Genomic DNA, 13,051 nt, shown 5'->3' with positions numbered 1-13,051 from the left:
TCTAAAGCAAATTTGCTAGTACAGAGTTTTGTTGTCCTCCTCAATCAGCAGGCTCGCACTTCAACCTGGGATCATAAAGTCAAGCTGGCATCTTTCCTCTCTGCAAATCATTATCCATAATAAAGGTGTTGCTCAGGCCTTCAGTTACACCTATGTCATGCCAATAAATAACAGCGAGTTTGCACTGATGTGACAAACAGGCCATGTCTGCACTACAGGGACAATGCTGGCATAGCTATGCTCATAGTATAGATGCAGCCTACACTGACAGAAAGGCTATTTTTGACAGAGCAGAAACAACTAGTAGGGCTGTAAAAATGAATGCATATATTAACCATGTATCCGATAAAAATTCGATCAGTTACACCATTAACTGCTCCTGAGGGTGCCAGCTCTCAGCCTGTGGGGCTGTCGAGGCTCCTGGCCCCACGGCTCCCTTCCCTATGGGGTCATTAGGGCTCCCAGCTCTGGGGAACTGCCAGGGCTGGCAAGGCTCCCGGCCTCACAGGGCTGCCAGCAGCAGAGTTTAACAAGTAAAATTCTTACATCCCTAACAACTACCTCCCTGAGGAATGGCAGCTAGGTCGATTGGAGCTGCCTTTCATTGACCTAGATGCATCTACACTAGGGGTTAGGTACACACAGGCTATGTCACTCAGAGGTGTGAATTTTTCCTAAATTTTATGTGTAGGCCAAACTTCAACAAGCAACTTTGGTAATGATATTACAAGAAGGAAGATAATTCACCTTCTTCTCTCTTACCATTGTTGGCTCTAGCTTTAACAGTAGAAAGCAGTAAACACTTAATTTTGTTACTCAAGCAATCAGTGCAATACTTAATATACATAAAGAAAAGATCTGATTAGAGATAGTGGGGTCGTTTTTACACAGTCACTTTTCAGAGAAACATATTTCTAACTTGAAATTCGAATGTTATATACATCCCCCCCAAAACAGCACTGGAATATGGAAAAAAAGATGGACACACTTAGGCCATGTCTACACTACAGAGAAAAAACTGAAGCTGCTACAGTTGATCTTCCAGGGTTCAAATTAGCAGGTCTAGTGAAGGTGCTCCCTTCGACGGGGTAGTCCTGCTCCTCTGAGTAGTAAGAGAAGTCAAAGGGAGAGTGTGCTCCCATCGACCTCCCGCAATGTAGACGGTGCCAAAATTTGATTTAAAATACTTCAACTTAAGCTATGCAATTAACATAGTAGGAGCTGCATATCTTAATTCAAACTTATCCCCTGGTGTAGATTTAAACATACAGTTTAAAAACAATACTAAGTTTTGTTTGTAAATCTGAATTAAAACATAAGATTGAAAGAAAGATAAAATTCATACATTGGTGAGCTTGAAATGCTCACGTTTGAGCACAGAAGCCTGTAAAATCACAGATATGGAATATCATCTTTTACTGAAGATTACTAAATATTTCATTATCTTTTTGATCTGATCAAGTACAACAGACTAAATTCATATTTGTCAAAAACATACCCATTTAAAAAAACAAATATTTTGAAGCTAAACTAAGGTAATTTCACATAATTTTAAAGAAGGATGTTGCTTTTTTCTCTGAATGGAAATAGATACCTTTGGAGCAGACTGGAAGGAAGGAATTACAGAATTACTGAAGAATGAAAGCAGCTGGTAATGGGTCTAATTTTACAGACAGCGAGGTAGGTATTTGCTGACCAGAGACTTCCCAATGGAAGATCATTCAAGAAATGAAACCATGCAGAAGTCACCAAAGCATGCAGGAAGAATTTCCTACAAGAACTGCTGATTAATATTTAAACTGGTGAAATCAGACCATGCCTGACAAAAGTCTGACTATTCTGCAAGTTTATTTGCTTTATTAGTGTTTGTATATACAAAGTAAATATTTCTCAAATTAGAAAACATTTCAAGTATAATAGACCATTTCCTTCTGAAGGTACTAGGTAAAATCTTTCATATTATAGATGTCATCTTTTGTTTTTGAACAGGAAATCAGAATACAATATTCTTTATCTATTCAATAACTAAATATAGAATGTCCAACTAGTTATCAGCATTTTAGTGACTGATGTTAATCTGATGTGAAATTAAAACAAAAAAAATCATACAGCTAAAGAGTACAATATTACAGAATAACAATTCTGCTTGGATAAGCAACAATTTCAAACAGTATGCTCCCCTCATTAAAAGCACAATTATTATTAGTCACAACTAAACATCTAAGCACAGGTATTGTCCCAGTTACAGTAAAACCTGTGTTATCCAGCATGCTCGGGGATTAGAGCGTTCTGGTTATCTACAAATTCTGGTTATCTAAGGGTTCCATCAACCTAGGAAAAACAATGGACAATAATAGTAAAACTCAAGTTTTTAATATTGGTAGTTTTGTAGTGTGAGGCAGTCGGTCTCACATTTCTATTTTGAGTTAAAGATGATTAGTACTTCTTAAATAAAAAATTGTTAAGCCAATCATGGTAAACCAAGCCAGGCCTGTGCGCCTGCAGATGTGACAGTATTGTGGCTGGGGGCAATGCCAGTTAAAGTTTTCTGGTTAACAGAGTGCTGGATAACAAAGGTTTCACTGTATAATTTTTTTAACGTATGTGCAGTTGCATACCTAAACGAATCATGTAGCTGCCAAAACTGTGCATATAGAATAAATATTTTAATGGAGTAGATAGATATGGAAGGTCAATCACATAACTGGCTGTTTGGATGCAGAAACTCCTCTCATCATTCATTCATCTGTAGTAAACCAGATAATCAAATCAGGTGTACAGTTTTGAAAACCAAGCCCATAATATTTTTATTCCTAAAAATACAATTTCAATGGTAAGTACTCAGAATTGCATGAAAGAATGCACAACTAGGTGTATCTACTATATAATAAATACCTACTAAGCAACTTAAGAGTTAAGATTTGAACAGCATACTGTACTACTTGTAACCATACTGCAGTCCAAATAGCGTATACTGTCTCCCACAGTTGGAAAAATCCATACCTGCTATAATTGAATTGCAACTCCTTGAAAGTCACTGGAACAAACTCTGATGAGGCAATCGATCATAATACAAGCGTAAGAGGGAAACAGGAGGGCAGCACGGGTGTTGCAAATAGCACTGTAGCAGTGAAAACAACTAATAGGTTGGTTATACGATAAAGTTTTAACAGCAACTCACTCCTGTCCTATTACCTACATCCATCAGTGATGGCAAAATTCAATAGCTTGATTCTGCTAAAATGAACAGCTGTAAAATGGTGAACAATTTACTCCTGTTTTGAATTCTACTCCTATTTCCAAAGCACTTGCAACCATTCCCAGTTGGTATCTTCCATAAATCTTAGGAGCATATCATCTATGCCATTATCCAAATCTTTTAGGAAGATATTGAATAGAACTAGACATAGGACAGATCCCAAAAAGCTCCCGCTCAATATGATATTGCCACTCTTATTCCTGGGCTGTTCCTGGTGGTGATTCTGTCTTGAGAGCTTGGTGGTCGGGTAGCAGTGGTGCCGGAAAGATGCCTGAAATTAAGGATAGCAATACTAGCATTCCCTCCCTTGCACAATAGGCTTGCAACCACCTTTTACTAAAGTCTGCCTTCTTAAAATCCAGTCTTTATTCTGCTATTTTACCGTCTACCATTCCTTAGATTAATGAATTCTGTCATTTCACAATCTTGCAAGATGCCTTCCACCTTGAAACAGTTCCTCCTCGTGGTCTGAATCCCTAGTTGCTTTCGCCTCCTGCCATAAAACGTTGTCTTCAATGCATTCCTGGAACTTGTTGAATAATCTGTGCCTTGCTGGTTTTCCCCAAGAGGTGCTTGGTAGTCATCCATTGCCATCCAGTCCAAAGCTTAGGATGTGCTAGTTGTTCAAAAAAGCCACATCCGCCTCTTCTTCCTGGTTAGACGGTCTGTAGGGGTATGTCTAGACTACATGGCTCTGTCGACGGAGCCACGTAAACTAGTTTACTTGGCATAGTCAATGAAGCGGGGATTTAAATAATCCCTGCTTCATTAAAATAAACATGGCCGCCGCGCTATGCTGACGATCAGCTGATCCGGTACAGTGTGGAAGTCTAGACGCAGATCTGTTGGCTGGGGAAGCCTTTGCTGACCGATCCTGTAAACCTCGTTCCACGTCTAGACTGCCGCGCTGTGCCGAATCAGCTGATCATCGGCACAGCGTGGCGGCCATGTTTATTTTAATGAAGCGGGGATTATTTAAATCCCCGCTTCATTGACTATGCCAGGTAAACTAGTTTACACGGCTCCGTTGATGGAGCCATGTAGTCTAGACATAACCTAGGAGATCCCCTACCACAAGGATGGGCAATAATTTTTGCAAGTGGGCCACTTAATTAATTTTGGTACTTGGTCAGGATCCAGCTCCACCCCCGGAAGGGGTGAGATTGTGGACTACCCTTCCCCTCAGAGTTGTCTGAAGCTGGAGGTTTTGAATTAAAAATACAGCAAAAGGCTGGCCCCACCACTCCTGGTGCCAACACTCCCATGTTACCCTGCAGGCACCTGTGTTGCTGTCACTATTTAAAGGGGTAGTGCTGTGACCCGGAGCTGAGAGCCAATTAAACAGGGTCCTGCTGCCTGAGCCACCACCTGGAAATTCGGTGGCATGGGCAGAAGGATATAAATAGAAAGCAACCAGATTCAGTCCGTGAGATGGATCAAAGTGTTAGGCGGGCCGTATCTGGCCCCTTGGCCACATCTTGCCCAGCCCTGCCCTTCCATGACACCACTCTTGTTTTTTACCCCATTTATCCTTACTCAGAGACTTTCAAAAGTCAACAATTCCTCCCTTTTCTCCCAGCCTGTCCTTCCTAAATAAGCTATACCCTTCTATACCAATATTCCAGTCCTGTGAATTATTCCAGCAATTATTCCACTGTGATGCCAAGTATGTTATAATTGTAATTATTCACTAGTTTTTCTAGTTCTGCCTGTTTATTCATTTAAAACAGTGGTTCTCAACCAAGGGTACATGTATCCTTGGGGGTACATAGAGTTTTTTCAGGGTGTCGCGTTGTAAGTATGCCCTGTCCCGAGGCAGTGCAGCCCAATGGCCATCATCTGTAAATTAGTCCTAGAGTCATAGAGTACTATGGCCTTATGGCCAGAGTCCACAAAGTAACCCTTGAGTCACAGGGCAGCATGGCCCAAAGGCCATAGTATAGCCCTGGGGTTCAGGACAGCACAGGCTATGGACTAGAGTCTCAGGGGCTTGGGGCAGCAGCCCGGTAGGAAGGTTTGGGCCTACCCTACTCCACTGTACCCTGACCTAGGGCCCTATCACAGGGGGAGTGATCCACCACTTGCTCAGCAGGGAATCCCACTGTAATGTGCTAAGTTCACTCGGGTCAGGGATACCACTCGTGCATCCTCCTTGAGTCACTTCCTATCAGTTCTGGCATTGGGTGATTCCCATAGTTTCAGGTCATCAGGCTCCACAGCACCATTCTTCTTCTATAGGTCCACTGAGAATGGAGGCTCAAAGCAGTCTCCCGGGTCTCCGGCTCCCAGGGCTTCTGGCTGGTCCACCTCTGGAGCTCCTCTAGTAGGTCCTTCCTCTCCAGCGTCCCACCCAGACAGAGTGAGCTGCTCTCTTTTATATTACCCCATTCCTAGAAGAATGCCCAGTGTAGCTTGAGGCGGGACTTCCTCCACCCACAGGGCATTAAGCCTGCCTGTCCCCGTGCGGGGTATGCACACCACATCATACAGGGGTACATCAATTCATCTAGATATCTGTCTAGTTTTGCAACAGGCTGCATAAAATGAAGTCAGTACAAACTACAATTTCATACAGTCATTGACTTGGTTATACTGCTCCATATACTATACACTGAAATGTAAGAACAATATTTATATTACAAGTACTGTACTGTATTTGAAAAAAAAAAATCAAACAAAATACTTATTTTTAATTACCCACAGGACCAAGGCCACATATTGATAAGTTTGCATAAGGCCCAGTAGGGAAAATGTTTGACATTCGACAGCTGAGAGAGGAGATCCTGAGAACTGGAATTGTTCAATTATCAGTATGGTATTAATAGTCATATTGTAGTCCCTATATACGTGAGTGGCATTATCCTTGCTTCAGTGAGCAGGCAGTGTCAACAGTTTGTGTACTTAAGGGCATAGGGAAGAGATTTCTTCATTCTGCAATGCTTTCAGATGCTTTCCAACCACCCCTTTGACTACATAAGGCACAGACCTTGTCTTCTACAACTAACCATGTTTACACTAAGATCGCACATCCTTTGAACAACATCTGTTTCAAACCAGTAATGCAATACAAATCTTGTATGCTGTAATCATACATCTGAGCCTACCGTGTTCAGGAATATCTTAATACAGTAAACTTCCGATAATCCAGCACCGTTAGGACCCGGGGTGCCGGATTATCAGATATGCCGGACTATCGGAAGGGGGGGCTATGAGAGGTCTGAGGTGGGGTGGGAGGGATGCCACCCTAGACCCCTCATAGCCCCCCCTTCCAATAGTCCAGCTTTGCCCCAGGCGTCCCTGATTCATCCGCTGCTGGTCAGTTTCAGCAGCGGCTGAATTGGGGACGCCTGCAGCAGAGTAGCTGGGGTGCTGCCGGGTTGGTCCCGCAGCGCTGAGGGGCGGCGCTACGGGACCAACCTGGCAGCACCCCAGCTGCTCTTGGGGACGTGTTGGCGCTGCAGGACCAACCCGGCAGCACCCCAGCTGTTCTGCCCCAGGTGTCCCCAAGAGCAGCTGAGGTGCTGCGGGGTTGGTCCCGCAGCCCTGAGAGGCAGTGCTACAGGACCAACCCGGCAGCACCCCAGCTGCTCTGCCCCCGGCTTCACCGATTCAGTTGCTGGTCAGTTTCAGCAGCAGCTGAATTGGGGAAGCCGGGCACAGAGCAGCTCCAATTGTCCGGCTGCCCGGAGCACTTCCAGGTTCCTGATGGTGCCGGACCATTAGGAGTGCCGGAGCATTGGATGCCGGACCAATGAAGTTTTACTGTATTCTGTTTTCTTTAAAAGGACAGATGCTACAAAATACAACAAAGTGTTGTGTAACTGACCAGGCGTGCTTCCACTGGAACTGATGGCAAGTGCTTGCAATGTTGCAGTGCCGTACATCCTCCTCTCTGGTACTCCCATACTTACATACCCCACTATATCCCAGTTTCAAAGTCTCCTTCCAACTGCAGGTTGGACCCCCCAAAACCAGGACTCTCTTGCCTGGCGACATCTGTGGTATTCCTGGACCAGGGAGTCCTGGCTGGGAGTCCCAGTGATAAGAGGGCTGGTGATTCGGAGACCGGTGGAGCTGAGGCTGGGACTGGAGCCGGAGCTCTGGCAGCACAGCTGGGGCCATGGCAGGCCCAGTAATGGGGCTAGGGATGTGGCAACTCAAGTAGCAGAGCCGGGGACATGGCAGCTCTGGTAGCAGAGCTGGGGCCGGAGATGTGGCAACCCTGATAGTGAAGCTAGAGCTGGGAATGCGGCAGTCTGGTGGTGGTGGGGGACAACTAAGCCTGGCAGCCGGGAGGACACGTGTGCTGGGGGACTAGTAGCAGGGGACCTCCCCTGGTTTGGCAAATTCTCTTGTTTGGGACTTGTCAGATCTGGAGGGTGCCGGACCAGAGATGTCCAATCTGTAGTGTGTATAATTCTGGAGTCTCTTCCATTGACAATCACAAAGAACATGCTGCTCATGTGCTTCTCTGTCTCCTACATCAATTCACCAAGCTTCTATATCAATTCACCTGGGTTTGTATTTTACACATGATACATCTCCTTCATAGAACAACCTTTTACATTTGAAACAACAGGAACTATTGTAAGACCATACTGAGCCTTTTCTCCCAACATGTGATTTAGTGATGGAAAGGCTTGTAGAGCAGAGATCATACACAGCAGCAGAATAATTACAGCTACTTTTGTTGATACAACTATTTTCTCATTTTTCTACTACTTGGTCTGCATATAGCTTCATAGGACAGGACATTACCCTAAACCCAAAGGAGTTTTTGAGGAAGAACTTGTGTGCTCTTTATCCCTGTTTACAGTTGTAACTAACTGAAACCAGAGCAGGGAAAACCATGAAAATTCCCCAACCCTTCTGAGCATGCAAAACTGACCAACAGGAACTGGAAATGGGGATAAATGTCACAAGAAATAGGTGTAGATAGAAGAACCTGACAAAGGGCTGGCGCTTACGATAATCTAGTCAGAAAATAAAACAATTCACTATTAATGTTGTGTTCCTATTACTGCATTCTCCTGAGAAGTAGGCTATATAAGAATAGTCAACGTACACACAAATCTTAGAAAGTGGGGAGCGTCTTGCATGGCACCTTTATAGCATACTGTTCCTAGACAGATTCTAGATTTATGTAGGCACTGGAGTCCTGCTAGCTACTCGCTCAGCCATATCTACCTACCATTGAACTTTGTTCCCAACATTTTCTCTCTCACTCACACTTAGTAAAACACAGCAAACTCTAAACACTTTCTCTCTTCTAAGTGAGCTATGAAACACAATGAATTTTCCACAAATTGTAACAGTAAATTTGTCAAGTGCCATTCATGCTTAGTAAACATGAATTCACTTACACAATTCCACAAGATCGCTTAGAAACTGCAAACAAATGTGATTGTTACATGAATGACAATTTATAAGAGAAGAAACAAATGTTTGTTTACTTAGATGTATAAGATTTGACCATTTGCTTAATTCTCTATGAAAATTTGCAGTATACAGTTAGTCAAATGGCACCAAAAATCTATAACAAGTATGCAATATTAGCAGAGAACATTTTTATTTCACTGAAATATAAAAACAAAGATAAAAACAAATGTAAACCCTTATTCACAGAGGCAATGCATGGGGGTGGGGGAGGAGCAAGAGGGGTCACCTTCCCTTCCCCTGATTTCTCTCTGGGTTTTAATGCCATGCACTGAACCCCACTGTTTACCACACAAACCTTTAAATTGTGACCCCCTTATCAACAGTTATGTGTGGTCTCTGCTTAATCACTAACATTTAAACAATTATTGTTGTCCCAGTAAGCTGACTTACTATAGTTTAAAAAGGAAATTGAGAGTGAAGATTATTGCCCTCATTCAACAGATCTCATATTAATGTACCACTTCTCAGATATTTTTATGGCAATCAATTTTCTTTTTTTAAAAAAGACCAAGTTTAAAAGAGCCACCATCTTCCTCCTCCTTCCCCCAAAAGGCCACTTCTTGGCAAGTGATTATAAGTGCATCAGAGGGTTACTCATGTATCACTAAACATTCCACATATAGGCTACATACATTTTGACACAATATTCTCATGACAGGGAGACATGCTTTCTGATTTCTTCAACTAATATCCTCAGCCCACAAAGTGCAGCCATTTTAATATTATCATGAATATTTTACATTACATAACTTTATGAAAACAGTTGATATGCATTAATAAACTGCAACAGCCACCCAATATAAAGATTTGTAAAATAGAGGTCCAGTTCATAACATTATGGATTACAAAATGTAATTTTAATAGAAATTCATTGTAGCCATAAGAATAAGCCTCCCTTTCAAGCCCTCTTCAAATTGCAAAAAGGAAAAATTGTTTGTTTTGCTGTCCTTCAAGCAGAGATTAATTTGACTAAAGGATTTTCTTCACATTCTGAAAAAGGAATCCTTTTATAATTTAAAAACTTTGCATTCAAGTCTCATCCCAAAGAAAAAACAGAACACAACATGATTCTAGACTCCTGAAACTAACACTTAACATAAAAATGCTCTCAGACGACCCTTAGTTTTACTGTCATGTTGTCAAAAATACAATCAAAACATTATGTACAGTTTTATGTCTGTGGTTTTATATTTTACAGCATTAAAAACTAGTTTGTATACAAACGAATTCCTCATACTGAAGGCTAATTTTTTTAAATGAAATTGTCTTTAATTACTTCAGGCATTTTTTAGATACTGGAACAGATTCTGATCTAAACTGGATCAATGTAAATCTAGAACAACTAAATTGTATTGTTACTTCACAGTAATTTTTGTCAGAATATAAACTACTAACATTTTCTACTGAAAAATGTAAAATCCTATACTTTCTTGAGTTTGCTCTATTAGTCATTTCACATTTCTATAATGATATTTTAATATTACAATAGAACCTCACTCATTTGCATTTTGCTTCATGTGAACATTCCATAATTTACACACATGAAGTTGTCTTCTTTCCTTACATCTCACCAAACATGTAACAGAGGCTCAGGTGAGATATCATACGGCCAATTTCTCTGACAAAATGAATTACAAAATATAAAGTATAAATACTTAAAACTAAACTGACCTTGTAAAATAAAAGCTCCAAGTAAAACAGTTAGCACTCTTTCCAAACTATAACACTAATGCTGTATCTACTTATTTACTAGCTATTCTCGATAGAAAATATAAGGAGGTATTAGGACTACTGTAAATACTTTCATCTACCTATGGCAATATAGGTATTGTTTTCAAAAATGACAATTATCCATTTTGTGATATGTTGTACATGGCTTTATAGCTGAGTTTGCTAATTCACAAAATTCAGTAATTTCTTAATGGGCCTTCTAGTCATGAGAAGAAATTAAATCTCAGTCCAACAATGTTTTTAGTCTCACTAAAAAGACAGTTAGACTATAAACTTGTGAATTTTTCACATGAACACATCAATGGAACAATTAATGTGCTTAAAGCTAAGACCATACAGAAATAACTGTTGAATTCTGGGTGGTAATGTTCTACTGTAATATTTCATAAAATAAGACATGAATAATTTTAGTTCTATATAAAACAAAGAGCCTTCAATTGTAAAATAACATACAATTTATGCTTTTTGGTGCGTTGTAGCTCATATAATATTGATGGGCATAATTAAAAATTACCTCAGGTATACCCAGTTTCCTACATGCATCCAGGAAGTTTTCCACATTTCTTCTACATTTGGCCATGCTAAGTTTAGGCTGCAAAAACAAGAAACCAGAGATTAATGCAACAGACATTAACAATGTACAGGAGCCATCATAAAAATCTGCCTATTATATAATGTTTCTACTGCCGAGGCAATATTGAAGTGCGACTGTTCCTGTTGGTAAGCTACCTCCCACTGGCCCAGGCACTCTATATACTCTTTTTTATGCAGGTACATTCAGGAAAGTGAAAAAGCTCATGTGGATTCTCTCATCCAGTACAGGCAGTCCCCGACTTATGTCGGATCCACAGTTACGAACGCGGCTTTTCTCGCCCCGGAGGACACGGACAGCGGGACAACGGGCAGCGGGACCAGGAAGACGCGGAGCAAAGCCGCGGAGGGGCTCGGGCAGCCGGGCAGCCTGCGGCTTTTGCCGGGAAGCCGGCGGCGGGACAGCCCAGGCGCACCTGGACTGTCCCGCTGCAGGCATGCTCCAAGGCTTTGCTCCCTGTCTCCCTGCAGACCAGGGAGACGGGGAGCAAAGCCACGGAGCACGCCCACAGGGGGACAGCTCAAGTGCGCCCGGGCTGTCCCGCTGCGGGCGTGCTCCAAGGCTTTGCTCCCCGTCTCCCTGCAGACCAGGGAGACGGGGAGCAAAGCCGCAGAGCACGCCCGCAGGGGGACAGCTCAAGCGCGCCCGGGCTGTCCCGCTGCAGGCATGCTCCAAGGCTTTGCTCCCCGTCTCCCTGCAGACCAGGGAGACGGGGAGCAAAGCCGCGGAGCACACCCGCAGGGGGACAGCTCAAGCGCGCCCGGGCTGTCCTGCTGCGGGCGTGCTCCAAGGCTTTGCTCCCCGTCTCCCTGCAGACCAGGGAGACGGGGAGCAAAGCCACGGAGCACGCCCGCAGGGGGACAGCTCAAGCGCGCCTGGGCTGTTCCCGCTGTGGGCGTGCTCCAAGGCTTTGCTCCCCGTCTCCCTGGTCTGGCCAGCAGACCAGGGAGAATGGGAGCAAAGCCTCAGAGCACGCCAGCAGTGGGACAGCATGGCGCGCCTGTACTGTCCCGCAGCCCGCGTGCTCTGCGGCTTTGCTCCGTGTCTCCCAGGTCAGCAGACCAGGGAGACGGAGCAAAGCCGTGGAGGACTTGGGCGTCCCCACCCCCGTCTCCCTGGTCTGCTGGGGGGGGGGCGGGCAACTAGTGCCCCCTCCAGCAGACCAGGCTTTTTTTGCCTACCCCTGGGGTAGAGCAGCTGGGGGCTGCTGGGTTGGTCCCGCAGCGCTGCTCCGGACCAACCCAGCAGCACCCCAGCTGCTCTTCCCCAGGAGTCCTGATTCAGCCGCTGCTGGTCAGTTTCAGCAGCGGCTGAATCAGGACGCCTGAGGCAGAGCAGCTGGGGTGCTGCTGGGTTGCTCCAGTAGCGCCGAGGAGCCACGCTACTGGAGCAACCCAGCAGCACCCCAGCTGCTCTGCCCCAGGCGTCCCCAAGTCAGCCGCTGCTGAAACTGACCAGCGGCTGACTACAGGAAGCCCGAGGCAGAGTTGCTCTGCCTCAGGCTTCCTGGAATCAGCCGCTGATCAGTTTCAGCAGCAGCTGACTTGGGGACACCTGGGTTTCTTAAGTTGAATCTGTATGTAAGTCAGAACTGGCGTCCAGATTCAGCCGCGGTTGAAACTGATCAGTTTCAGCAGTGGCTGACGCCAGTTCCAACTTACATACAGATTCAACTTAAGAACAAACCTACAGTCCCTATCTTGTACGTAATCCAGGGACTGCCTGTATTAAAGTGGTCTGAATTCATTGCAGCTTAATTTTTTAGAAGACCACTTTGCTAACATGCAGCTTTTGTGCCTAATTGTGCAAATTTGTGAAATTTGGGAGTGCATCCAGCTCATTGCTGGGTTTCCGAACATGCAAGTCCAACTTAAAAGGTTCTCAAAATCTGCCCCCTCTCCTAATCAAGTGCAGTGGCTTATCTGCAAGAAGTGGCAATACTTCTTGAATGGAAATTTTACAACCCAAACATCTCAGGCTGTTTTAGAATGTGTATAAAGGGAATCATAGTTCTTTCACATTTAACTTTT

At 43.8% G+C, this 13,051-nt stretch overlaps 1 protein-coding gene across 7 annotated transcripts in view; it reads right to left on the bottom strand.

Moving 5' to 3' along the window:
- LRCH1 (leucine rich repeats and calponin homology domain containing 1) overlaps positions 1–13,051 on the bottom strand; it is a 214,563-nt gene that overhangs the window by 15,030 nt on the left and 186,482 nt on the right. For all 7 annotated transcript variants that reach the window (XM_075919027.2, XM_075919026.2, XM_075919025.2 and 4 more), the window contains one exon: positions 10,944–11,021. In XM_075919027.2, the coding sequence (XP_075775142.2) occupies positions 10,944–11,021 (78 nt within the window). The remainder of the gene's footprint in view (positions 1–10,943; positions 11,022–13,051) is intronic.

The sequence above is a fragment of the Pelodiscus sinensis genome, chromosome 1 (genome assembly GCF_052426305.1).
Source record: "Pelodiscus sinensis isolate ZL-2025 chromosome 1, ASM5242630v1, whole genome shotgun sequence".
NCBI classification, from domain to species: Eukaryota; Metazoa; Chordata; order Testudines; family Trionychidae; genus Pelodiscus; species Pelodiscus sinensis.
Note: the sequence above shows the minus strand (reverse complement) of the source record. Positions and strands in the feature narration are given on the sequence as shown.